The 27,339-nt window shown below is 43.5% G+C and overlaps 1 protein-coding gene across 7 annotated transcripts in view; it reads left to right on the top strand.

Moving 5' to 3' along the window:
* Akap8l (A-kinase anchoring protein 8 like) overlaps nucleotides 1-27,210 on the top strand; it is a 34,811-nt gene extending 7,601 nt beyond the window's left edge. For 2 of the 7 annotated variants that reach the window (XM_015489172.2, XM_048794781.1), the window contains exons 3-14: nucleotides 4,340-4,372; nucleotides 4,652-4,892; nucleotides 6,686-7,139; nucleotides 7,222-7,318; nucleotides 7,400-7,470; nucleotides 7,692-7,755; nucleotides 8,641-8,749; nucleotides 10,042-10,183; nucleotides 10,273-10,378; nucleotides 10,616-10,746; nucleotides 26,597-26,692; nucleotides 26,810-27,210. In XM_015489172.2, coding sequence (XP_015344658.2) covers nucleotides 4,340-4,372; nucleotides 4,652-4,892; nucleotides 6,686-7,139; nucleotides 7,222-7,318; nucleotides 7,400-7,470; nucleotides 7,692-7,755; nucleotides 8,641-8,749; nucleotides 10,042-10,183; nucleotides 10,273-10,378; nucleotides 10,616-10,746; nucleotides 26,597-26,692; nucleotides 26,810-27,124 — 1,859 coding nt within the window. In that variant the 3' untranslated portion in view covers nucleotides 27,125-27,210. Of the gene's footprint in view, nucleotides 1-4,339; nucleotides 4,373-4,651; nucleotides 4,893-6,685; nucleotides 7,140-7,221; nucleotides 7,319-7,399; nucleotides 7,471-7,691; nucleotides 7,756-8,640; nucleotides 8,750-9,285; nucleotides 10,184-10,272; nucleotides 10,379-10,615; nucleotides 10,747-26,364; nucleotides 26,384-26,596; nucleotides 26,693-26,809 lie in introns of those variants that run through there. The other 5 variants (XM_015489173.2, XM_015489174.2, XM_048794782.1 and 2 more) reach the window with 5 other exon arrangements.
* The last annotated feature ends 129 nt before the right edge of the window (nucleotides 27,211-27,339 follow it).

Raw genomic sequence — 27,339 nt, 5'->3', positions numbered from 1 at the left:
CCCTAGGAATTTTTTTTTTTTTTTTTTTTTTAGTTTGGGCATGTAACCCAGGATCTTAGAGCATGCTAGGCGAGCACTCTACCACTGAGTCAATCCTCAGCCCTTGGTACATCTTTTTAACTTTCTTTTTTATCTGGTTTATGTATTCTGGATACAAGCCTTTTCTCAGATTTGCCATTTGCAGATATTTTCTCTCAGACGAACTTGTCTATACTCTTTGTCATTATCTTTTATTTTTAATCTATAATAAATTTATAAATTTTTTTTTAGTTGTGGATGCAAGCAGTATTTATTCATGTAGTGCTAAGGCTCGAACGCAGTGCCTCACACATGCGAAGCAAGTGCTCTACCACTGAGCCATAACCCCAGCCCCTGTCATTGTCTTTTTTTTATATATATATATATATATATTTATTTTTTAGTTTTTGGTGGACACAACATCTTTATTTGTACGTGGTGCTGAGGATCAAACCCAGGACTGCGCACATGCCAGGCGAGCGCGCTACCGCTTGAGCCACATCCCCAGCCCCTGTCATTGTCTTTTTTGGTTTTGTTTGTTTGTTTGTTTCTGACAGTTGTTAATTGCTAATATGTAGAAATATGATTATTCAATTTATGTATTTGATATGTTTTATTTATTTATTTATTTAATCATATCTGGGTTTGAACCCAGGGACACTTTGCCACTGAGCTACATCTTCAGCCCTTTTTATTTTGAAGACAAGGTCTTGCTAAATTGATGAGACTGGCCTCAAACTTGTGATCTTCCTGCTTCAGCCTCCTGAATCACTGGGATTACAAGCATGTGTTACTACTCCAGGCTTTATTTGACACTTATAAATTTAGCTGGGTGTGGTGGCACAGGACTTGATCTCTGTAGCTCAGAAGGTTGAGGCAGGAGGATTGCAAGTTCAAAGCCAGCTGTAGCAACTTAGTGAGGCCCTAAGCAACTTGGCAAGATCCTATCTCAGAAATAAAAAGCATTGGGGATGTGGCTCAGTGGTAAAGCACGCCTGGGTTCAATTCCTGGCACCAATATATATGTATATATTTATATGTATGTATGTGTGTGTGTGTGTGTGTGTATATATATATATATAAATAAATTTACAGTATTTGAATTTAGTTTGTATGTTAACCTTGTAATAAGCCTTGCTAAGTTCATTTGTTCTCTTTTGTAGATTTGAGGGTTTTAATATAGACCATTGTTGAATGGAATTTTTTTTCTTTGTAAGTTGCAGGAACAATATAACAACATTTAAATATCACTTAAACATTGGTCAACCGGGATCCTACCATTTTAATATTTAATCTTCGTTAACTTACCTATTTTATATGTTTGAATAATTTACAGGTGGAAGGGTTGTGTGTCCTGCTTTATTTTGCTTATGTTAGATGCATTTCCTTGTGCTACATAAAACAGGAGCTTTTGTTGTTGTTACCAGGGATTTTGAACCTGGGGAGCTTAACTGAGCCACATCCCCAGCCGTTTTTATATAAACTTTGAGATGAGGTCTAAGTTGCCAAGGCTGGCTACCTGGCTATAAATTGTTTTGGTGGCTATATTCTCACTGAGTAAGTAGGCTGTAATCCTGGAAGTTGAATATTTAAATTGTGTTCTGTTTTTGGTCTGTAAGTATTGCTTATTGTGACTACCTCCTTTTTCTTTTGAAAAAAGTTGTAGCTGGACACTGTGGTGCCCATGTATAATCCTAGCTACTTGGGAGGCCAAGGCAGGAGAATTGTAGATTCAAAGGTCAGCTTGGGCAATTTATGTCTCAAATGTCTCAAAACAAAAAAATGGAAAGGTCTGGGGATTTAGCTCAGAGTTCAGTAACAAAAGCCAAAAAGAACAAAACTGTCCTTAAAATTCCCTTTGTCGTCCATGATCTCATTCTTTCGGGGGACAGAGTGAATTGGGGTCTTCTTTCAGACTTGGCAGGTCCTATGGAGTCCTCAAGTCCCCAAACATCAGTCTAGGCACAGGCTTTCTCTTGCCAAGGGACCCAGCTGGTGAGTGCATTAGGGAGCCTGGTCGCTCCAGGTATAGCAAGTAGCACATAGTGAGTGCTTGACCAAAGGGACTCCTCTAGTGGCAGCTTTTCACAGAATGTACCATACTGTTTGCTTCCTTACTCCTTTCTATCAGATTCTCAACACCTGAAGCCTGAGGTGACCAGATTGTGACTCATAGACAGAGCCCCAATGACTCTGCCTTTCTCTCTCAATCCTTCTTCCTTTGAAATAGCCAGAGGCCAGGCTCTTGTTAGTTGTTCACAGTGTAGCTTTGCTGGCCTCTCTTTTGTTTGTGGGAATGGCTCCTTCATTGCCCTTTCTTTAAAAGGTTTCCAACTCCTGGCCATCCCTTGTTACTCTCCCTTAACGTCAAGCAGCATTCTGGGTTTGAACAGTGTCTGGGACAGCCAGCCTCTGCTTAGAATGATAGTTGTTGCTGGGTGGCCTATAATCCCAGCTACTCAGGAGGCTGAGGCAGGAGGATCATAAGTTTGAGGCTAGCCTTGGCAACTTGGTGAATCCCTGTCTCAAAATTTAAAAGGTCTCAGTATGGGGCTAGGCTTGTAGCTCAGTGGTAGAGTACTTGCCTTGCATGCATGAGGCCCTGGGTTCGATCCTCAGCACCACATAAAAATAAATAAATAAAAATAAAGATATTGTGTCCATCTATAACTAAAAAAAAATTTTTTTTGAAAAAGGAAAAAAAGTTCTGGTATGTATGTAGCTCAGTGGTAAAGCACTCCTGGGTTCAATCCCTGGTTTTACCCTTACCCTCACACCACTGGGTGTGGTGGTGCACACTTGTAGTACCAGTGGCACCAGAGGCTGAGACAGAAGGATCACAAGCTTGAGGCCAGCCTCGGCAATTTAGCAAAACCCCATCTCAAAAAAAAAAAAGGGCTGAGAATGTGGCTCAGTGGTTGAGCATCCCCCGGGTTCAGTTTCTGGTACCAAAAAAAAAAATGTTGTTGCGTAGAACCGTGGTTTTGTTTGCCATACGCAAAGAGGACTTTTTCTTTGTGAGCTCTTTCATACCCATAGTTCATTAAATGTAGCAGTCATCTAGAGTACTTTGGCTAGTTTCTGACACCTTTCCATTCTCTGCGTTTGTTGGGTTGTAGGGGAACTCAAATGCAGAACCATTTTCCTGGTTCATCTTTTTAGTTCACTGTTTCTCTTCTGTGGTCTGGATTCTGCCATTTGTCAGGCTGCCATTTCAACAAGCTCTGGTAGCCTCCTCTGGGGTGAGCTTGTCTCGATTGTCTGTAGGGCAGAGATGACATGTAATAGGAGGGAACTAGAGGGTCTTACCATATTTACAGGGTGTGGATTTACCTTTCTCATGTGCTCCTTTGAGGAACATTATTCAAAGTTCCCCTTGTCAGTTCTTAGTGGCTTTGTGCTCCTGAAGGAATGGATTTTATCAGGTGTTACTATCGAATCCAGAGCGTAATCATCTTATAATCCAGATTGTTTTTTCAATGGCTTTTCTCAAGCTAGGAGTTGCTCTTGGCTTTCCCTCAGTGATGTGCCTCCCACTCAGCACACTTATACACTTCAAGGGCTTGTTGGCCCTCCCTATTTAGGCAGACATTTGGGGGACTGGGGTGGTTTGTTTTCCTGCTCCTTGTAGCTTGATGGGTAATTTGGGTGACATTTCAGCATTGATATCAATTGTACCAGCTGCCTCTTGCACAACACAGTCTGTGACATCTGTCTTATCTATGAACCCAGGGCTTCAGGCATGCCAGGCAAGAGCTCTAACCTGCAGTCTACATGAGAAAAAAAAAAACAAAAAAAAAACAGTTTTCTTCTTCCTCTAATTAGTACTTGGGAGGCAGGGGTGGAGGGATGTTATGTTTTAATTCTAGCTTTTCAATTTAGAAGTGTAGGAGCCAAGTTCAGTAGTTGAAAGTTTTGGGAACAAGAGACTCCTTAAATACCACAGCTCAGGGGCTGGGATTGTGGCTCAGCAGTGGAGCGCTCGCCTAGCATGGGCCTTACCCGGGTTCGATCCTCAGCACCACATAAAAATAAAGGCATTGTGTTGTGTCCATCTACACCTAGAAAATAAATATTTATATATATATAAAAAAAATACCACATGCTCAGAGCTATTTGTTGCCAGGGGCCAGGGCAACGAATAGCCTGGTGTATTTGCAGGGGGCTGTCTAGCATGAGGCATCTATCTCAGTTAGAGGAAGTCCTACAGCCAGCCAGTCAGGTAGTGGGAGTAATTATTTTCATTTGTGAATTAAACTGAGTTAAATTCATGTTCTTTTGGAAGTGATTATAGATGTAATTGCAATTTTATTTTTTGTAGGCTATGGAACTTGGAACTCTGGGACAAACAGAGGTAAGTATCATTCCTGCAACCACTCTCCTCTCCCCCAGGATTGAACCAGTTGTTTCTCTGCCACTGCCAGCTTGACCAAAGGGGGATTTGGGTGTCTTTGGGGCCAGCTGCTACATCAGAGAAGATCTTTATTGGAATAGCTGGGGCCCACCTGCCCTTGGGTGGCTAGGGTCCCCAGCTTATCTCTTGTGACAGAGACACCCTTTTCTGTATGTTTGTTTTGGTCTGCCTTCTCCTTCCTGCCCTGTCATCTGTCTATCTCTGTCTCCTCCACTGCAGGCTACGAGAATTATGGTTATGGCTATGGCTATGGCCAGGATAACACCACCAACTATGGGTATGGTATGGCCACTTCAAACTCTTGGGAAATGCCTAGCTCTGACACAAATGCAAACCCTAGTGCCTCAGGTAGCGCCAGTGCCGATTCCGTTTTATCCAGAATTAACCAGCGCTTAGATATGGTTCCACACTTGGAGACAGACATGATACAAGGCGGCGTGTACAGCTCAGGTGGAGAAAGGTGAGTAGGGGCTTACCTAGGAGCTGAGATTCTGCAGGGGTATCTCCTGCCTGCTGGCATTTCAGTTGAATATGCTTCTGTGACCCTTTTCTCCATCCTTGCTCTGTTCTACTGGGTGCTTTGCTCTCAATGGGGTCCATTGTACTTCCTTTCTCTGACCTATGTTGCCCTCATGGTCAGCTTCTCTCTAGCTTCAGGCAGGGAACAAGTTTGGATTGGCCTGGCTGCATCATACCCACAGAATGGCTCCTCAGGAGCAGTGTGTCCAGCAGCCCCTCTCTTTGGGACAACACTTTGGTGTTCAATCTAGACTTTGCATCCTGCAAGACAGAGCAAGATTGGGCTGGGGATGTGGCTCAAGCGGTAGCAAGCTCGCCTGGCATGTGTGCGGCCCAGGTTCGATCCTCAGCACCACATACAAACAAAGATGTTGTGTCTGCCGAAAACTAAATAAATAAATAAATATTAAAAAAAAAAAAAAAAAAGACAGAGCAAGGACGGGTTAGGTTTGTGTGAACAGTGGGCAAGCCCTTGGGACTGACCACTGTGAGCTATGCTGTCTTCCATACAGAGGAGGGACAGAAATGGACACTTGCTGGTCATTTTTCAATGCCTTATAAATGTACACCTGTTGAAGACATCCTTATGAGGAACTTTTGCTATCCTCATTTTATAGATGGAGAAACTAAAGCGCAGTCATGTCATTCCCTTTGCCAGAAAGGGCCCCTTGACTAAGTGGTGGGGCTGGGTGGGACTTGCACCCAGATATACCACACTGCAAAGCATTGTCTATGGGTAGTTGTCATTGACTGAACTGGTATCCATCTAGGGGTACTTGTGCCCTAGTGAGGAGGCCTGGCGGTCACTGGTAAGGCCAAGTGTGGCCCCAGGGCCATTGGGGGAGGGAGCAAGGGAACTTGCTTGCATGGACTTGAGTCGCTGTAGTGCACCACCTTGCCATAGCTTGGAGCCCAGGGAGCAGGGACGAGGGGAGGAATGGCAGTGCTAGCTGCTTCTCTTGTATCTGCTGGTGCCTTCTAGGGACTTAGGTTAGGGGAGGAGAATGTAAGGAGGGTCCCCTGTGTATGTGAGGTTTGTGTGGTGTGGGGCATGGGCTATCGCTATGGTTAAACTGCCTCTCCTGGGCAGGAGTCCTTGCCTCCTTCCCAGTTGCTGTATAGGGTTTAGAGCCCTTTTCCAGCGCTTTGGCAAGGTCACAATGTCTACTAAGAAACATTCACCATTTTATCCCATTTCATCTGGATTGTGAGGGGCTTTGGAGGGTTTTTGTGGGTCCCCCTAGTCACGTAGGATGAAGTCTGAATTGTTTCTCATGGGCATCATTTGCCTCAGTGGCTAAGCATACATTATGCTGGGATACTTACCTCTTCTCCTGAAGAGCACCCTTGGGCATTGTGGCTGTCACAAATGGATTTTGATTTCTTAAGGGTCATGGGAGCAGCCTTGCCTCTCATAGGGCCTTGGATTAGAGCTTTCCTGCTAGGTGTTAGTCCTTCTTAGTGGCCCCTATGTGAGGCCCCTATGAGAATGTCATCTGAGAAGCCTTTCCTCCTTCTAAAATTCTCTGCTTTGTTAGAGTCCAGAACATTTTAACTGGCATTTCTAAACACTGAGTCTCCCTGACAGGGCAGGGTGAGTGCTAGAGTTGCATTTCCTGTCCCTGGTCTGGGAGGTTGAAAGGATGGCAGGAGCAGTTGGCTTGGCCAAAAGGCCAGCTGAATATGAGCAATTCTGAGGGAACTCTGCCTGATGCTTGCCACATGTCTCTGCAGATATGATTCCTACGAGGCCTGTGACTCAAGGGCCGTCCTGAGTGAGCGTGACCTGTACCGGTCGGGCTATGACTATGGCGAGCTTGACCCTGAGATGGAAATGGCCTATGAGGGCCAGTATGATGCCTACCGTGACCAGTTCCGCATGCGTGGCGGCGATACCTTTGGTCCAAGGGCTCAGGGCTGGGCCCGGGATGCCCGGAGCGGCAGGCCAATGGCCTCGGGCTATGGGCGCATGTGGGAAGATCCCATGGGGGCCCGGGGCCAGTGCATGCCTGGTGCCTCCCGGCTGCCCTCCCTCTTCTCCCAGAACATCATCCCTGAGTATGGCATGTTCCAGGGCATGCGTGGCGGGGGCGCCTTCCCAGGTGGCTCCCGCTTTGGCTTCGGATTTGGCAATGGCATGAAGCAGATGAGGCGAACCTGGAAGACCTGGACTACGGCTGACTTCCGGGTAAGTGAGGAGGCCTATCCCTCCTGGTCTCTGGTTGGAGTGGAGTCATCCCCTCTGACCCAGTTCCCTTTCTCTGGCTCAGACCAAAAAGAAGAAGAGAAAGCAGGGTGGCAGTCCTGACGAGCCGGACAGCAAAGCTACCCGGACGGACTGCTCAGAGAACAGTGACTCAGACAATGGTGAGCATGGGGCCTTGCTTCCTTCCCTTTACCTGCCTCTGTGGAGATTCTGGGATGAATTTGACTCCTCTCTCCTTACAGATGAGGGCACTGAGGGGGAAGCCGCAGAGGGCACTGAAGGTATCGACACTATGGAAAAAGGATCCAGAGCAGTAAGTGGCCCCTGGCCCTGAGCTTTTTCTCCCTGCAGGTGAGGCCTGTGAAGACCAAACTGAGCTGAAATGCAGGCCTCACCACAGGGGTCTTAGGCAGTGTTATCGCCTGTGTGCATGGGTGGTGGGTGACCAGCACCAGCTCCTGGCCCTGGGTCTTGTTATTTGGAGTCATTATAAGTAACTGCACACTTTAAAGTTGGATTTTAAAATTATATTAGGAAGGAGAGGATGAGGAAGGAAAAGAGGATGGGAGAGAAGAAGGCAAAGAAGATTCAGAGAAAGGTGAGTCTTCTAGGGGGCCTGGGTTTTAGGTGGCTCTTCCAGGTACTCATGGGAAGGATCCAGCTGAGGGTAGGGTTGTGGCAGAAAAGTGGCTGGCTGGCTGGCTGGGGACCTGCCTTGTGGGGCTGGGTATGTGCTGGCAGGGACTTTGCTTCCTCCCCTGCCCCTTCCTATCCTGACCCTGTTCTTCCTAGGTGGAGTCTGTGGATGGCATTGTCCCTGTCTAGCATTATTGGTTTTGCCTTCAGGTTGGGGCAGTAAGCAAAAGTGTGGGGACCCCTAGGCACAATCCCTGCTATTGGTCCCTCAGTAACGTGCAATTCCGAGTCCTCAGTGGCTGGTGTCTTGAGTTGGGACCCTTGGTGCAGTTTTTACGGCTGTGGTTTGCGTGTCCTCTCCCTTAGCGCCTCTCCAGCCCCTGTTGGGAGTCCGTGTCCCCCCATCTGAGTGATGAGCGCCAGCAGGTACCTACCAGCAAATCCAGCCTCAGCCTACTGTTGCCTCGGTGCCCAGTGTGGGGTGGGCAGGGCCTTGTGAGCGGCCTCCCTGCATCCCACCACCTGGCCCCTCTGAACATGTGCCAGTGTCCCCTCCAAGACAGCTTCTTTTTGCCTTCCAGCTTCCCCATGGCCCACTCCACAGAGAGTGAGGGTATCCTGGAGAGCAGAGGGTTCAGCGTGTATCTCCCCATTCCTGGCGCCTAGGCCAAACCTACTTCCTGCCCAGCCCAGGGTATCCAGCCCTGCTCATGGCCAAAGGCCTTGCGTAAACAACTGCTCTCAGATGGACCCTCTGGAATGGACAGCGGGTGATTCAGCCAGAGGCCTTAGGCCTGCCCTTTCCTGGCAGAGCCAAACTGGTGATTGTGCCCCTCTGTTCCCACAGGGGCCCTTATCACCCAGGATGAGAGTAGCCAGGCCAAACGCAAGTTGCAGGCAAGCAAGAAGAGCCAGGACAAACAGAAAAAGCGGCAGCGAGACCGCATGGTGGAAAGGTAACCAGCTTCCCTCCATCCCTTTGCCTCTGCCTCGCTCTGGGGCTGCCGCCAGGAGAGCAGGGCCATAGCTCTGCCATCTCGCCGCCCTCTGGCCTCCCTTGGGAGCCACCACCTGCTCGGCCGTGCATGGACCCTGCTTCCCGCCAGGCCCAGCTCCTAAGGCCTGACTCATCCCCTGCCCCTCTGTGGCCGCCTGGCGACCGCTGGCATCTGTGGCCTGAGACCCGACACTGCTCGGCACCGTTGCCCAGAAGCTCCGGCGCTAGGTCACTCAGCGCACGAGCCCCGAGGTGCACTGGGGGCCCGATGCCCCTGAGGGAGGGGGCCAGCTCATCAGAGACTCAAGGTCCAAGGCGCCTGTGCCACCCCAACTAGCTGCCAAGAGGCCGCCGCCGTGCTCAGGAGAGATGGCAGCACCTGTGGGCTGTGGCAGCCTCGGGCCTGCCTCCCTGCCCTCCCCGCCGGCCCTGTCAGGCCGGGCCTGTCTGTGGCTGAGCCCTTCACGCCCCTTGGTCGGGTCTGTCTGCCCTCAGGGCTCCCGCACTGGCGCTTGCCTCCTCCGCCCCTTGCCACGGCGGCCTGCTCCAGCCCAGGCCCCAGACCCCCGGCTTCTGCTGTGGACACCAGGCCCAGACAGAGCACCTCGCCCAGGTGACTCCAGGCTGCCCTCTGGCAGGCCGGGCAGGCGCCCTCCTTCCAGCTCAGACTGGTCTCTTCTTGGAAGAGGAAGATGAGGCAGCAGGTGCCCAGGCCTGCTTGCCTTCCATCCCTCCCGACACCACCCCCAAGCATTCTGAGCAGAGGATGGGCTGGGCCTTTGAGTTCCCCAGAACCCAGAAGGAAGATGCAGCACCTTTTCGGGCCCTGCCTCGGGACTGCGTACTCCACTCTGCACCTCAGGGCCACCTGGCTCAAGCCAGGGCATCCTTCCTTCCGGTTCCCACCTGGGCCAAGTGCACAAGCTCCTGCCCAGCCTTGGTAGAGTGGCCCTCCGGCAACCTTCCAGCGACTCCTTGCCTGTTGCAGCAGCTGCTGCCTCAGGCTTCGGCCTCCTGCCTATGGGAAGGAAGAGCTCCTCCCCTGTCCCCTACGTTGCAGTAACTGCAGCCTGCAGACTCGCCCTTTCTGCTCCCGACCCTCCTGGTCCCAGCCTGTCCCTCTGTTGGGACCGCACTTCAGAGGCCCGTGAGCAAGCCCTGTTTCAGGGCTCACAGCTGGGTTGGGTGAGGCGGCAGCACCTTTCCCTGGGACCTTTGCAGCCTCAGCTGCTTGTTTCCCTCCTGTGGCAGGATCCAGTTTGTGTGTTCTCTCTGCAAATACCGGACCTTCTATGAGGATGAGATGGCCAGCCACCTTGACAGCAAGTTCCACAAGGAGCACTTTAAGTATGTAGGCACCAAGCTCCCTAAGCAGACGGCTGACTTTCTGCAGGTAAGCCTCAGAGCAGCATAGCTACTCTTGATATTTTTGGGTCCCTGGTGACACAGGGCAGCCCTCATGAAATTCCGTGTCTCTGGCAGGAGTATGTCACCAACAAAACCAAAAAGACAGAGGAACTCCGAAAAACTGTGGAGGACCTTGATGGTCTGATCCAGCAGATTTACAGAGATCAGGATCTGACCCAAGGTGAGGAGGTTCTATCCCACTGCCCACCAAGTAGCACCTTGGCCTGCCCTCCTCTGCTTCTCCATACAGGATTGTGACATCCCTTTGTTTCTTTGGAAGATTGAACGAGAAAAGCCTCAGTCCCATATAGCTAATCATGTTGAAAAGCTGGGCTGATATTTTTCCTAGACTTCTGGGTTTGTCTTAGGCACTTAGGACCAATGGTGACTCCCTTCTTCCTCCCTCCTCCCCCCACAGAAATTGCCATGGAGCATTTTGTGAAGAAGGTGGAGGCAGCCCATTGTGCTGCCTGTGACCTCTTTATTCCCATGCAGTTTGGGATCATCCAGAAGCATCTCAAGACCATGGATCACAACCGGAACCGCAGGGTGAGTGGCCATAGGTGGCCTCTCCCTCCTGTTGGTGAACTGATTGAGGCCTCTGGGGATGTCCTGTGGTTGTAATGAGGAGAGGGGGAAGGCAGGGGACAATAGATAAAGACAGTTCCAGTCCAGTGCAATCACTGTGGTTACATAGAGAAAGCCAGGAGATGAGGACATGGCCTGGGAGAAGGTGATGTTGAGCTGGGCCTTCAAGACCAGTGCACCAAGGGATATGGGAACCACCATTTCCATAGGGGCCAACCACCAGATTAGGTTCAGAAAAAAGATGGAGAAACATACAGGGCCCCTGTTGCTGGAGCAGTGGTTGGACTTCAGAGGTTCATAGGCACTATAATCTAGGGTGAGAGGAGAGCCTTCGAAGTACAGGAACAGGAGGTTGGCCTGTGGGAGTGACCAGGAGCCAGGGATGACTCAGGTTTCTGACTCTGAGAACTGAGTAGACAATGGTGCTGCTGAGATTATGCGTGGCAGGGGGTGGGGTATATCTAGTTCGCACATTTGGCAAGAAAATGAGTATGTTCTTTTTTGCTGGCATATCCGGAGAAGATGTTTTCTGATTGAAGTGGTAATATGTTGGGTAGGAGGTAGCTGTTAAAAATCAGGTGATGTTGCAGGACTGCAGTAGGGAGATAGCACAGAGGCCCAGATCCAGTTCTGAGCTAAAAGGAGATGTGGCCGACGACACAGAATGATGGGATTTATTTGTTGATAGCACCTAAGGTGAGCATAGGAAATGGCATCTCTCATCCTTTTTCATACCCATCTCAACTCATTTCTGGTCGTCTTCAGTGCACCAATTCTCATTGAGGGGTCTGGCTTGGTAGTTACAGGTTGAGAATTGGCAAATGTCTAGAAAGATTAGGAAAGGATCCATTGGCTTTGGCAGCAGAAAAGCTGTATTGCCAAGAACAGTTTCTTAGGCTGGGAACTGATGGGGGATAGAGAGAAAAGACAGTGAATGGTGCAGTATACATGAATTATTAAAATTGTTGAAAAATCTTGGGGTGCAGTGATGTGTTCCTGTAATCTGAGCTACTTAAGAGGCTGAAACAGGAGGATAACAAGTTCAAGGTCAGCCTGGACAATTTAGCAAGAAGAGATATAGTTTAGGACTGGGATGTAGCTCAGTAGTAGAGTGCTTGCCTAGCATACAAGAAGCCCTGGGTTTAATCCCCAGTGGGCCGCCCCCCTCAAACATGTAGGAAATGAGTGATAGCAGTTGATCCTAAAAGAATTTAAATGCTACATGTGGGTTTTTTTTTTTTTTAAATTTAATTCCCCCTCCCCATCCCAGTACTGGGGATTGAATCTAGGGCCTCATGTTTGCTAGGTAAGCACTCCACCACTGAGATATACCCCAGCCCTTTTTATTTACTCTGAGACATGATCTAAGTTGCCTAAACTAACCTTAACTTGTGATGCTCTTGCCTCAGTTGCCAAGTTACTGTGTGTACCACCACATGCAGATAAATACTCTTATTCTTTAAAAAATATTTATTTTTTAGTTGTAGGGGGACACAATATCCTTATTTTATGTGGTGCTGAGGATTGAACCCAGTTCCTCACACACGCTAAGGGAGTGCTCTACCTCTGAGCCACAACCTCGGCCCGATACTTCTATTTATTTATTTATTTATTTATTTTTAAAGTTCTGGACTATGATCATGAAAGGAAAGCTTCCTGTTATTATTTTAGTAACAGCTTTACTGAGGTATAATTCATATGCCATATAATTCACCCATTTAAGATGTACAGTTCATGGGCTGGGGATGTGGCTCAAGCGGTAGCGCGCTCGCCTGGCATGCGTGCGGCCCGGGTTCGATCCTCAGGACCACATACAAACAAAGATGTTGTGTCCGCCGAGAACTAAAAAATAAATATTAAAAATTCTCTCTCTCTCTCCCTCCCTCCCTCTCTCACTCTATCTTTAAAAAAAAAAAGATGTACAGTTCAGGGGCTGGGGCTGGGGCTTAGCAGTAACGCACTTGCCTGGCATGTGTGAGGCACTGGGTTTGATTCTCAGCACCGCATATAAATAAATAAAATAAAGGTCTATCAACAACTAAAAAGTCTATTTAAAAAAAAGATGTACAGTTCAATAGTTTTTAGTTGATACATAGATTTCTGTATACTCAGAAGCCACTGCCACAATCAATTATAGGATTTTCATCACCTCAAAAAGGAATTCATACCTTTTAGCTATCACCTCTCATCTTCCCCTTATATTAGTTATCAGTCTGGTACATATATTCTTTTTTTTTTTTTGTACCATGGATTGAATTCAGGGTGTGCTTAACCACTAAATCACTTCCCCAGTCGTTTTTTATATTTTATTTAGAGACAGGGTCTTGCTGAGTTGCTTAGGACCTTGCTAAGTTGCTGAGGCTGGTTTTGAACTTAGGATCCTCCTGCCTCAGCTTCCGGAGCCTCTGGGATTATAGGCATGTACCAACATACCCAGCCACATTTATTTGGGTATTTGGGTTGTTTCTTCCTTTTGGCTATTAAGAGTAATGCTCTCAGGAACAGTGGTGTACAAGTTCTTCTGTGCACATTTGTTTTCATTTCTCTTGGGTATTTACATAGGAATGGACTGCTTGAATTAAATAGTAAATCTTTTTTAGGGTGTGTGTAGTACTGGTGGTTGAATTTAGGAATATTCTGCTTCTGAGCTATATTCCCATTCCTTTCTAAATTTTATTTTGAGATAGGGTCTTACTCAGTTGCTGAGGCTAGCCTCAAGCTTGTAATCCTCCTGCTTCAGTCTCCTGTGTCACTGGGATTACAGGAGTGAACCACCATGCCCAGATCAAATTTTTTTTTCTTTTATTGCTTTCACTTTGGGTGTCATATCCAAGAATCCATTGACAAATACAAGATTATGAGGATTTACCCCTATGATTTCTTCTTGAAGAGTTTTATGGTTCTAGCTTTTACAGTTAGGCCTCGATCCACTTTGTTTTTTTCATATGGTGTGAGGTCAGGGTCTCACTTTATTCTTTTACATGTGGGTATTCAGTTGTCCTAGCACCATTTGAAAGAGACTATTTTTTCCTCATTGAATGATCTTGGCACTCTTGTTAAGTTAGTGGACCATAGCTGTGTGGTTTTATTTCTGGACTTAGAATTTTTTTTAATTATTATTTTTAATTTATATATATATATATAATAGCGGAATGCATTACAATTCTTATTATACATACAGAGCACAATTTTTTATATCTCTGGTTGTATGCAAAGTATATTCACACCAATTTGTGTCTTTATACATTTGGATAGTAATGTCCACCACATTCCACCATCATTTCTAACTCCATGCTCCCATCCTTTCCCTCCCACCCCTCTGCCCTATCTAGAGTTCATCTATTCTTCCCACGCTCCCCCTACCTACCCCATTATGAATCAGCCTCCTTATATCAGAGAAGACATTCGGCATTTGTTTTTTTGGGGATTGGGTAACTTAGCATTATCTTCTCTAACTCTCCATCCATTTACCTGCAAATGCCATGATTTTATTCTCTTTTATTGCTGAGTAATATTCCATTGTGTATATATGTCACATTTTTTTAATCCATTCATCTATCAAAGGGCATCTAGGTTGGCTCCACAGTGGACTTAAAATTCTATTCCATGGTTCTGTCTTTATGTTAGTACAGTTATGTTAGAAAGTACTTTATGTTAGTACTTTATGTTAGGAAATAGCCTTGTGAGATTTGAAATGATAAAATGTGCATTTTCCAACTCTATTGTTATATTTCAAAATTGTTTGGATTATTATGTGTCCCTTGAATTTCCATGAGTTTTAGGATCAACTTAACAATTTCTTCAAAGAAGTCAGCTGGTATTCTGATAGGATTGTGTTTCATTTCTAGACCAAATTGTGGACTATTACCACTTTTACAATATGTCCACTAATCCTTGAATGTGGAATGTCTGAATTTATTTAGATATTCAATTTTTTTTTATATTTATTTTAGTTGTATTTGGACACAATATCTTTAATTTATTTATTCATTTTTATGTGGTGCTGAGGATCGAACCCAAGGCCTCACTCGTGCTAGGCGAGCTCTTTACCTCTGAGCCACAACCCCAGCCCAAGATATTCAATTTCTTTCAAAACTGTTTTGTAGTTTTCAGAATGTGTTCTGTGCTTTTTGTGAGTGTGCGATTGTTAAAAGGAAAACAATATTTTAGAATAAATTTGATATATTTAGAAATGGAATCAAACCCTGGGTCTTGCACATGCTAAGCAAGTTCTTTTGTTTATTAAGGGTATATCAGTTATTTGCAGAATTAGTTGTGCTTTTTCCTTTTCAATCTGGATGCCTATTTTTTCTTTTTCTTAATTAATTATCCTGGCTACAACCTCTGGTATTTGGTTGAACAGAAGTGGTGAGAGTGCATGTCCTTGTCTTGTTTATATTGTTCATATCTTAAGGGGAGAGCCCCAGACTCATCATTACCCATTTTGTCCCATCATCCCAGGTAGAACATTTATAAAAATGAGCAATATATAGATCACTTATGGTAACCTTGAAATAATATTTGAATTTCTTATTATGTTTATAGAATTGAAAACTTGGGACTTTATGGGTCCCGTGTGATAGCTGAGGGTTTTGATTTGACTGAGGTAGTTCTCTCCTAGGTCTAATTTGTTTATAGTGTTTTTATCCTGAAAGGGTGTTGTATTTTGTTGTTTATAGTATTGTTCTATAATTCTTTTTATTATTGTAAGGTTGGTAGTGATGTCCTCTAGTCATCTGAGTCTTCTGTTTCTCTTGGTAAATCTTGCTGAAGGTCCTTGTGCTTGAGAAGAATCTGTATTCTGTTATTGTTTGCTAGAATATTCTGTAGATTATTGTTTGCCTAACCGTTTTATTGTGCTTATTCCTTTTTTTAAAAAATATACCTTTATTTTATTTATTTATTTTTATGTGGTGCTGAGGATCGAACCCAGGGCCTCACAAGTGCTAGGCAAGCATTCCACCATTGAGCCACAACCCCAACACTGATCGTGCTTATTTCTTTGTTTTATTTTATTCTATTTTTTGATACTGGGGATTGGACCCAGGGGCACTTAACCACTGAGCCACATCCCCAACCCTTTTTACATTTTACTTAGAGACAGTGTCTCACTTAGTTGCTGAGGCTGGCTTTGAACTTGTGATCCCCCTGCCTCAGGCACCTGAGCTGCTGGGATTACACATGTACACCATCGCACCCAGCTTATTTCTTTGCTCTTTTGTCAAGTTGCTGTATGTGTGTGTGTGTGTGTAATTGAAAATGGAATTTTCAAATCACCAATTATTATTGAATTATCTATCTCCCCATTTCAGTTACTGGTTTTCATATTTTTGTGCTCTCAGTAAGTGCATATATACTTAAAATTGTTATAGTCTCATCATTATAAAATGTCTGTGTCAGTACATTTGTTTTGTTTTGTTTTATGATTTGTTTTGTCTGGTATTAGAATAGCCAGTTCTGCTTTCCTTGGTTGATGATGTTGCCCTGTCCTTTTACTTTCTTTTTAATTGTATGTGTGTGTGTGTGTGAGTGTTTGGGTGTGTCACTGAGGATCAAACCTAGGGCCTTGCTTATGCTATGCAAGTGCTCTACCACTGAGCTACATCCCTGGTCTCTATTTGTATTTTTGAATCTAAAGTGTGTGTCCTGTGGACAGCATATAGTTCAACCTTGATTTTTAGCTGTCCATCCTTCAATGTCTTTATATCAAATTCTCTAATTCATTTACCTGTAGTGTTAATTGTCTGATTTAATGTCTGTAATTTTCCTCTTTTACTGCTTTATTTTGTATTTAGTGAATATTTTTCACTGGAACATTTTAATTTGTTTAGTGATTTTTTTTTTTCCACTATCTTTTTTTTTGGTTTGACTTCCTTTTGTGGTTTCTCTAGGCCTTATCTTTTTTTTTTGCACTGAAGATTGACCCCCAGGGACACTTAATCACTGCATTATATCCCAGCTCTTTTTAGTTTTTATTTTGAGGCAGAGTCTTGCTAATTTGCTTAGAGCCTCACTAAATTGCTGAGGCTGGTTGGCCTCAAACTTGTGATCCTCTTGCCCCAGCTTCCTGAATTAATGGATTACAGGTGTGCACCACCATACCTGTAGGCTTTACCTTTTATACGTATAACATCTCTAAATCCACTTCAGATATAACTTAATTTCAAGAAGATTGTTACTTCTGTGTAGCTCTGTGTTGTAATTATTGCTTTCTATACTTTGTTTATTTTAAAGAAGTTGAAGAAAGAATATTGATTATATCTTTCTAGGTTTTGTTAGTATTAGTCTTATTTCCCATTTTTCATTTTTCATTCTTTATTTGTTCCTGTAGAGTTGTTATTTGTGGTCATTTCTGTTGCTCCCCTCACCTGATTTAAAGACTTTTACAATGGAAATTTCAAACATATATAAAGGCACATCTCAGATATCACATCATTTTATCCATAATCATTTCAGTATTTAGCTGTGAAATATAAACAGTTTTAATTTACTATCATTATTACCCCTAAATAAAAATCAATGATAACTGTTTTTTGGTGTGGTGGTGGGGATTGAGCCCAGGGCACTTTACATCCTCAGCCCCTTTTTTTTTATTTTGAGACTGGGCCTTGCTAAGTTGCCAAGGCTGGCCTCAAACTTGAAATCCTCTTGCCTTAGCCTCCCAAGTTACTGGGATTACAGGCATGCACCACTGTACCCAGTAATAACTTCTTTCTTAATACCGCCAAATAACTGGTATTCAGATTTCTTTGACTAATATTTTTAAAATCAAAAACTTAAGACCCATACTGATGTATGTACTACAGATGGTTGCTATATATCAACCTGCTTTCAGTACATAGGTTCTTCCTTCATGTCTTATTTTTCTTGCAGTTGATTTATAGGAAGAACTGGATTGTTCATATTGTAGTTTCCCAGAGTGGATTTGGTGATTGTGCTCTTGCCCTCACTTCCTTTGTCTTTACTGCCAACAGTATTTAATTTCTGTAATATATAAGACAAATAATTGCAGTATATCTATGTAATTGTGTGTGTGTAGTTTTATACAATAGTTTTAATCAGTTAAGAAGGGAAAAAATGGGGCTGGGCACAGTGGCGCACACCTGTAATCCCAGCGGCTTGGGAGGTGGAGGCAGGAGAATCAACAATTTATCGAAGTACTAAGCAACTCAGTGAGACCTTGTCTGTAAATAAAAATACAAAAATTGGGCTGGGGGTGTGGCTCAGTGGTCCAGTGCCCCTGAGTTCAATCCCCAGTACAAAAAAAAAAAAAAAAATGTGCCTTTATAATGTCTTTTATAGTTAACTAAATTCTTCTGTGAATATTCACATTACTATCGGGTTTAATAACAGCAAATTCTCTCCCTCCTTCCTTCCTAACTTCCTTGGCTTTGAACTTCTTGGGATCCTCCCAGCCTCCTAGGTAGCTAGAATTACAGGCATGCATCACCACGCCCAGCTTTTTCAGTTCTGGTTTATCTCAAAATATCTATTTTTCCTTTATTCAGTATAGGATTCTTGGTTGATAGTCTTTTTTTTTTTTTTTTTTAATATCTTTATTTTATGTTTATGTGGTGCTGAGGATGGAACCCAGTGCCTCACACATCGTAGGTGAGCGCGCTACCTCTGAGCTACATCCCAGCCTAGTGGATAGCCTTTTTATTTCAGCATGTTATCCTGATGTTGGCTTGGAACCTTTGAGTTTCTCTTGTAAGTGATGATTCGTTTTTCTCTTGCTGCTTTCAAGATTTTTCCTATGTCTTTGACTTTTAGCATTTTTATTGTATGTCTCTTGGTGGGTTTCTGTATTTATTCCACTTAGAGTTCATTAATCTTTTTTCTGTAAGTTTGTTTTTCATCAGTCTTGGGGTAGCTTTCAGCTATTATTTCCTCATTTTTATTTTCCTTTTCTTTCTTTCTTTTTTTTTTAGAAACAGGATCTGAATTGTTTAGTGCCTCACTTTTGCTGAGGCTGGGTTTGAACTTGCCATCCTTCTGTCTCAGCTTCCTGAGACATTGGGATTACAGGCATGCGCCACTGCACCTGGCCCTTTTTCTTTCTTATACTCCTGTTGTGCATAAGTTGGGTCACTTAATGGTGTCCCATCATTGTCTGAGACTTCATTTTTATTATTGTTTTTCAGATTGTATAATCTCTATTGAGCTACAGGTTCAATAATTCTCTTCTTATCTACTGTTCAGCTTCTCTGGTAAATAGTTATTGTACTTTTCAGTTCCAAAAAGATTTGTATTTTTGTTTTAGTATTTGTTTGTTGATGTCTGTCTGAAGAGGTGTGACACTATACCTTTTACTTCTTCAAGCCTTTACTTAAGCATTTTTAATTACTACTTTGAAATCTTTGTTAATGTTGACATCTTTTCACTGCCACAGGTAGTTTCTATCATCTGCTGTGTTTCCTTGAATGTGGGTCAGAATCTCCTTTCTTTTTTTTTTTTGAAGATTTTTTTTAGAGAGAGAGAGAGAGAATTTTTTAATATTTATTTTTTAGTTTTCGGCAGACACAACATCTTTGTTTGTATGTGGTGCTGAGGATCAAACCCGGGCAGCACGCATGCCAGGCGAGTGCGCTACTGCTTGAGCCACATCTCCAGCCCTCAGAATCTCCTTTCAATGACTGGTTTTTGTTTTTTTTTGGTACCAGGGATTGAACCCCAGGGGCACTTAACCACTAAGCTACAATCACTAAACTACATTCCGAGCCCCCCCCCTTTTTTTTTGGTGTGTGTGTGTGGTGTTGGGGATTGAACCCAGGACCTTGTGCATGCGAGGAAAGCACTCTACCAACTAAACTATATCCCCAGCCCTATATCTTTATTTTGTTTATTTTTATGTGGTGCTGAGGATCAAACCCAGTGCCTCACATATGCGAGGCAAGCATTCTACTGTTGAGCCACAACCCCAGCCCCCTGTTTTTTATTTTGAAGCAGGGTCTCACTAAGTTGATTAGAGCCTTGCTGAGTTGCTGAGGCTGGTCTTGAACTTGTAATCCTCCTGCCTCAGCTTCCTGAGTTACTAGAATTATAGGCATGCGCCACCACACCCGGCTTCAATGTCTCATAATTTTGTGTTCAAAACTAGACATCTTATAGATAATATATTATATAATACTGGTTCCCCCCCCCCATATCCAGCATCTTGTTCTGATACTTGTGTATCTGTTTGATTAGTGACTTGCCAAATTTCTTTTAGCAAGGTCTCTTTTTAGAGAAGTCTCTTTCATCCCCACACTGTGAAGCTCTGATATTATGCCTTGAATTAGAAAGTCATGGGCATGTGCAGACATGCTGGCTTGATTGGGAACCACCCTGACATGGTTTTAGTAAAGGCTCTTTCTGACTGTCTCCCAGACCATACATACTCAGCTGTTAACAGTCTGTTTTCTGGCTGATTGCTATATGGTTCTCAATAATGCCCTGGGGCATAAATGGCACTCTACTTTAATCCAATTAAATTTGTGGTCCTTTACAGCATTGATTCTTGAGATTATTGTTTGAGATTTATTCTGAACCCTGGGAGGCTGTTCTTTGCTGTTTATTTTTGTTGTTTGTTTTAGTTTCTCTCTGGTAACTTAGCTACACTATGGTTTAATTTATATTACTATCAAATCTTCCAGTCTCCTTCCAGTTCTTTTTCTCCACACCCTTCATTGTTTGAGAGAGTTCTTAGTCTCAAACTGTTAATACTCTTACTAGTGAAGTTGGGAAGAGATTAAGAGCTCACAGATTTAAGGCCAGGCTCTCCTGGGCAAAATCTCTTAGCCAAGGCTCAGGGTGAGCACAAAGGGTTGCTTCCAAATAGTGACTCTGGTGCTTCAGGAGAGATAGGGAGAAGTGAATGGGCTGTGGCCTCTTTCTGGTATTGGTCTGCCTCTCTTAGCATTCGACCTCTACTTTGTGAACAATCCAGGGCTATGTGAGCCCCAGTATTCTCAGCATATCTTACCCTAGGTCACATCTCCATTCTGTGCATAGGGACTAGGCAGAAGAAAGAAGTTGTCATCTCCCACCTGTACTTATTCAGAACTTAGCCTCAGCTGCAGGTAGGTGGGGACAGGATAAGAAATGCTGACATCCTGTTCCAGCCCTAAGCTGTAATGAGGTTGGTAGACACTGGGGCTTATCCTCCTACTTGCATAGGAGTGGAGTTTCCATCACACTGAGCTAGGGAGGGCAGGGAGGCAATAGGTCAAACAAACACAGCTGACACTCTTTCTCGCTGGATTTTAGTAGCTTTTCCTTGTTAAGTATTTCTTCATTTGATATATGTCCCTTGGACATATTCAGAGACTTTTCTTAGTAATTTTCATCAGTTTCATTGGCGAGTGGGTTCACAGGGCTCTTCCACCCGCCATGCTAGAAGACTGTCCTCTTCAGGTAATTTTTAGGAAGTCTTTTAAGTTTTGATTCCAAAAATTAAATAAAAGTGATACCAGATGAAACTGTAGATTAGTTTATAATTAAAGACATGAATATGCTTGAGGAAAATATTAGTAATTATCAATCTATAATTCAGATGTATAGTCCAGTGTAGTTAGAATTTGTCTCTGGAATGCAAGGATGCTTCAATATGAAATCAAAGAACATAAAATACTGGAAGGGAAAACTATGTACAAATAATGTGATTACATTCTTAGAGAAATGGAAAATTTTTTAAAAAAGTGTATATATATATATATATATAATGTGTGTGTATATATATATATATATATATATATATATATATATATACACACACACATATATCTGTGTGTGTGGTACTGAGAATGAATCTAGGGCTGTAAGCCTGCTAGGCAAGTGCTTTACCACTGAGCCACATACCCAACCTTTTTTATTTTTTATTTGAAACAAGGTCTGACTAAGTTGTCCAGGCTAGTCTAGAACTTGGGATCCTCCTGAGTAGCTGGTATTACACGTTTGTCACTGCACCTTGCAAATTGTTCTCAAAGTTAGTAGAATTTGATAAGGAGGTGGGATTCAAGATAGCATACAAAAAGTAGTTGGTTTTCTTTATTCTAGTAATAATAAGTTAGAAACAAATGTGGTTAAAAATCTCACAGTAACTACACCGTGTTTGAAGTATCTAGGAATATAGATTTAAAGAAAGGCATAGCACCTTTAAGAAGAACTACAAATACTCCAAGGATACAAATGGAGGAACATAAAGAACATATTGTGTTGTAAATGGGGAGTTAATATTTAATGGTAAGACAAACAAAAACCCAGTTATCCCCAACTGATGAGGATAGTACAATTCCTATCATAATCTAGGATAGGGATAAGTGGATTGATTGCAAATTTTTAAATTTTTACATTTTCTTTTTCCTTTATTTTATTGGTGGGGGTGTGTGTGCCGGGGATTGAACTCAGGGGCACTCAACCACTGAGCCACATCCCTATTTTGTATGTTATTTAGAGATAGGGTCTCACTGAGTTGTTTAGCACCTCACTTTTACTGGGGTTGACTTTGAACTTGTGATCCTCCCGTCAAAGCCTCCCAAGCCGCTAAGATTTACTGATGTATGCTACCATACCCAGCTATTTTTATTTTTAATTGACACATAGTAGTACATATTTAGGATATACAGTATACTATTTTAATACTTATGTACAATACGCAACCAAATCAGTGCAACCATTAAATCTGTCACCTCTTACATTTATCATTTTTTTGTTATTGGAAACAGTCTTCCCTACACTATTTTGAAATATACAACTAATTGTTGTCAATAATATACCACTGTGCTGTACTACATTAGAAGTTATTTCTCTATGCAGATGCACCCATGAACTCATTAACTATCCTCTTTCCATTTCTCCTTGTACCCCTTTTCTAGCCTTTGGTAACCTCTATTCTACTTTCTACTCCTATGAGATTAGCTTTATAAGCTTCCACATGTAAGTAAGGACATACTATGTTGTCTTTCTGTGCCTGACAAAGTTTTCCAAGTCTAACTGTAGCCAAAAAGATTATACAAAGGGCAGTTATGAGTTTACAGATATTAAAGGTTATTACAGCCAGGTATAGTAGTGCACATCTGTAACCCCAGCTGTTCGGTTGGCTGAGGTTGGAGGATCACAAATTCAAGGCTAGCCTGGTGACTTAGTAAGAACCTGCCTCAAAATTTTAAAAGGAGGGGTTTTTTTGTTTTGTTTCTGTTTTTTTTTAAAGTTTGGGGTGTAGCTCAGTGGTAGAGCACTTGCATAGCATGTACAAGGAGGCCCTGGATTCTATCCCCAGCACCACACACACAAAGAAATAGTTTAAAAAATTAATTTAAAAAATAATATACTGTACATGTTATTATCTATATGTATTATATATAATACACACACACATATATATTTATTTTTATTTTTTTAAAATTTATTTATTTTTTTACAAAGTCAGCAGCAAAAAGTGGTGATGGCACAAGAATAAAATAGTGCAATCAACAGACCTAGGGAAAAGTCCCAATATGTTTTTTTTAGAACTTAGTATTTGTATAGGTGTCGTCTCTGAAACTTCAGGGCCAAGTGTTTCTGAGTTAATTTTTGGGTTTCAGAAAGACAATATGGTGTGATCAGTAGCTTCCAGCAGGATCTAAGGAAGAGTCTGGTAGTTGAATCATCCATCAGTAGTTATTCAAGTGACATACAGATGGGATAAAGAAAGATGAAATAAACCAGGCGCAGTGGTGCATGCCTGTAATCCCAGTGACTTGGGAGGTTGAGACAGGAGGCTTCCAAGTTCAAAGCCAGCCTTAGCAACTTAGGTAGGCCTTAAGCAACTTAGTGAGACCCTATCTCTAAATAAAATATAAAAAAGGGCTAGGCATGTGGCTCAGTTGTGGGGCACCCCTAGGTTCAGTTTTATTGGTGGGGGTGTCAATCCCCTGTACCAAAAAAAAAGATGGTGTAAAAATGGAATGTCAGGCTGGAGACATAGTTCAGTTGGTGGAGTGCTTGCCTTGCATGCACAAGGCCCTAGGTTCAATCCCCAGCACCATACCAAAAAAAAAAAAAAAAAGTAATGTCATCCCATGTCTTGTCACCAAATGAATTCCAGGGGAAATATTTGTTTTGTAGAGCCTTTTGGACTTCAGATTTATATAAACCAAACAAACAAAAAAACCTCTTTCAATTCAGCAGGGAAGTAATGATTTATAAATTTCTGGAAAGTTGGACCCCTGCCTCATAACTATATATTAGATTCCAGAAAACGTAGATCATTTGTTTACTTCGAGTGTGTTAAAGGAAGCCTTCATGAGCAAGCCAGAAAATCCATACACCAAAACAAGTTCATCTCATAGAGGTGCTGGGCACCAGCGTGCATATCAGCACTCAGGCTTGCTAGTGGGCAAGGAAGTCTCATAGGAATCAGCACATAATATTTTCTCTTTCATCCGGCAGCAAAAATATCTCACAATGACAACATGCAGTGCTGACAGAAGGTGGGAGGACCAGTCATGATTTTTTAAGACAGGGTCTAACCATCTTGCCTGGTCTGGTCTCAAACTCCTGGCTTGAAGTGATCCTCCCACCTCAGCCTTCCCAGTAGCTAGGACTATAGGCATGCACCTCACCAGGTTCACTGTTCGTTGTTTAAAATACAAGTGGAGGAAATGTGGCTTGCATCATTTTTTTTTTTTTTTAAAGAGTAATTGGTGGGGCTGGAGTTGTGGCTCAGTGGTAGAGTGCTCGCCTAGCACATGCAAGATCCTGGGTTCCATCCCCAGCACCACATAAAAAATAAATAAATAAATAAAATCAAGGTCTTGTGTCCAACTACAACTAAAAAATAAATATTAAATTAAAAATAATTTAAAAAAAGTAATTGGGCACTATCATTTTGGGGAACCTATTTGGTTAGAATTAAAAGCACCAGCCTGAGAGTACTTAATTTAATTCTGGTGGTGTTTGGTTATTATGATGAAAATCTGGAAACATTAAATGTGCCTCAGTTGGGAGAATTTATAGTGTGTCCATCTGTATGCCTAGAGAGGGAAAGATAATGTGTTAGCAAGAAACAGTTGCTAAGGAATACTGATTGTATCTTTAACTTGTTACTGAGCATGTCTGAGGCTAATATTTCCCCCAAATGGTAGGATGAAAAATGTGTAAAGAAAAAAGTGAATGTGAGAAAGGGAGTAGAAACAGCAAGTTTATGTGGCTTCCAGGAACATGTAAGCAAAGTTGGCTGAACTCAGCTGGATTCCTAGAGGGTGGAGTCTGTTCCCCACATGATAAAAATAGCATTATCCTCTTTCTGCTTATGGCTGTATGATGATGAAAGTGAGATTTACCTGGTCTCCCACCACTGATGAAATGACCCAACTTCTAGGTGTAAATCCTTCCAGACAAAACTCAGTCTTGATAACTGTCAATCACACACCTTTCTATATATACATTTAGTTGTAGATTTTACTTATATATATATACATACATTTATATGTATGTTTTTTAGTTGTAGATGGACACAATCTCTTTATTTAATATTTATTTTTAGTTGTAGTTGGACACAATACCTCTATTTTATTTATTTTTATGTGGTGCTGAGGACTGAACCCAGGGCCTTGCACGTGCTAGGCAAGAGCCACAGCCCCATTTATTTATTTATTTTTAAATTTTAATTTAATTTTTAGTTGTAGTTGGACACAGTACTTTTATTTTGTATATTTGTTTTTATGTGGTGCTGAGGATTGAACCCAGGGCTTCTCACGTGCTAGGTGAGCGTACTCTACTGCTGAGCTACAACCCCAGCCCTATTTATTTTTTTTTATGTGATGCTGAGGATGGAACTCAGGGCTTCACGATGGGAGGCAAGTGCTCTACCACTGAGCCACAACCCCATCCCCTCACACACCTTTCTTACTGTGCCACAGAGAGGTGAGCCATCTGTAGGGGGCTGTATGGTGTTCTTTTAAATCTGATTTATTCCCTTACATCTCCATTTAAGAACCATTAGGCATTTTCTAATTTTTCACCCCTACAACCAGGTGCATGCATGTTTTGAGGTATTAAACTCAGGATTAGGGATTACTGAGAGCTTTACTTTTAATACATTCTATCCAACTGCTTTCCAAAAAATATGTAAACAATTGCTCTTCCCACCAGCAGTCTATTTTCAGCCTTACCATTACTGCATGTGTTTTGTCATGCTGGGAATCCTAAAGGAATATGTATCATTTAATAAAATATACTGTTAGATTGTATTCCTGTTTTTGTATTCTCTTTATCGATCATATGGGTTGTGCATTTGGCATTTAATAGGTTTTTTAGTTTGTTCACTTTTTGTTTTGTTGTTGAACTTGGGATTGAACCCAGGGATGCTTAACCACAAAGCCACATCTCCACCCCTTTTTATTTTTTGAGACAGGGTCTCACTAAGTTGCTTAGGGCCTCGCTAAATAGCTAAAGCTGGCTCTGAACTCCTGCCTCAGCCTCCTGAGCTGCTGAGATTACAGGTGTGCACCAGCACTCCAAGCCCTAGAGTTTTTATATGAGGAAATTAGAATTTAGCAGTAGGCATATAAAAATATATATAGACCTATAAATCTCTCTCTTTAATCAATCACACAGTAAATATGATGTGGAAGGATGGAGCATTTAAACAAAAGATAAGATCATATGAGGTAGTGGTTCCGGGCTTGTGAAGTGGTTGGACGATTATACTTGAGGTACACTTAAAGACCCCCAGTCTGGTTAGGGTCTTTGGCGGGGCTGAGCCCTGGGTGTGGAAGCACGGGTCGGGTCGGGTGGGCTTGCCGGGTTCCTGGAGCCACTTCTTCAGCCCTGTCTGCCCTGCCCTCAGCTCATGATGGAGCAGTCTAAGAAGTCCTCGCTCATGGTGGCCCGCAGTATCCTCAACAACAAGCTCATCAGCAAGAAGCTGGAGCGCTACCTTAAGGTGAAGGCGCACCCCTCTTTCCCCACCAGTCAGCCCTGACTCCTGGTACCCGTCCCCAACCCCAACCCTGCTTCTGCGGGCCCATCGTCCCTTCAGTGTCTTCGCTTCCCCTTGCAGGGAGAGAACCCTTTCACTGATAGCCCCGAGGAAGAGAAGGAGCAGGAGGAGGTGGAGGGCAGCGCCCTTGACGAGGGGGCATCGGGCGAAGCTGCGGGGGTCATGGAAGGAGAAGAGATTGCTCTGGTCCAGCCCCCTGTGCCCCCTGAGCCGGCCCCCGGGACAACGTCGCCACCGCCACCACCGCCGCCGCCACCGGAAGAGGAGGAGGAGGGCGTCGTACCCCTGCTGGGCGGGGCGCTGCAGCGCCAGATCCGCGGCATCCCGGGCCTCGACGTGGAGGATGACGAGGAGGGCGGTGATGGTGCCCCTTGACCCGGATTCCAGGCGGGCGGAGCCCGTGTGGCCCGCGTGGCCGAGGCTGGAAGTAGAGCCTAATAAAAGTTCTTCCTATCCACCTAGTTTGTGTGTCAGTGGGCGTTGCCGGCGGGTGTGGGGAGTGAGCGAAGGGATACGCTTGCGCGCGGGCGGGAGAGTGAGAGCGGAGCGCGCCTGTGGATGGAGTGGCGGAGGGAGCGGTGCGCGCCTGC

This window comes from Marmota marmota, unplaced genomic scaffold (assembly GCF_001458135.2).
Source record: "Marmota marmota marmota unplaced genomic scaffold, marMar, whole genome shotgun sequence".
In the NCBI taxonomy this organism is placed as follows: domain Eukaryota; kingdom Metazoa; phylum Chordata; class Mammalia; order Rodentia; family Sciuridae; genus Marmota; species Marmota marmota.
The sequence above is the reverse complement of the archived record's forward strand: the minus strand, read 5'-3'. Positions and strand labels throughout refer to the sequence as shown.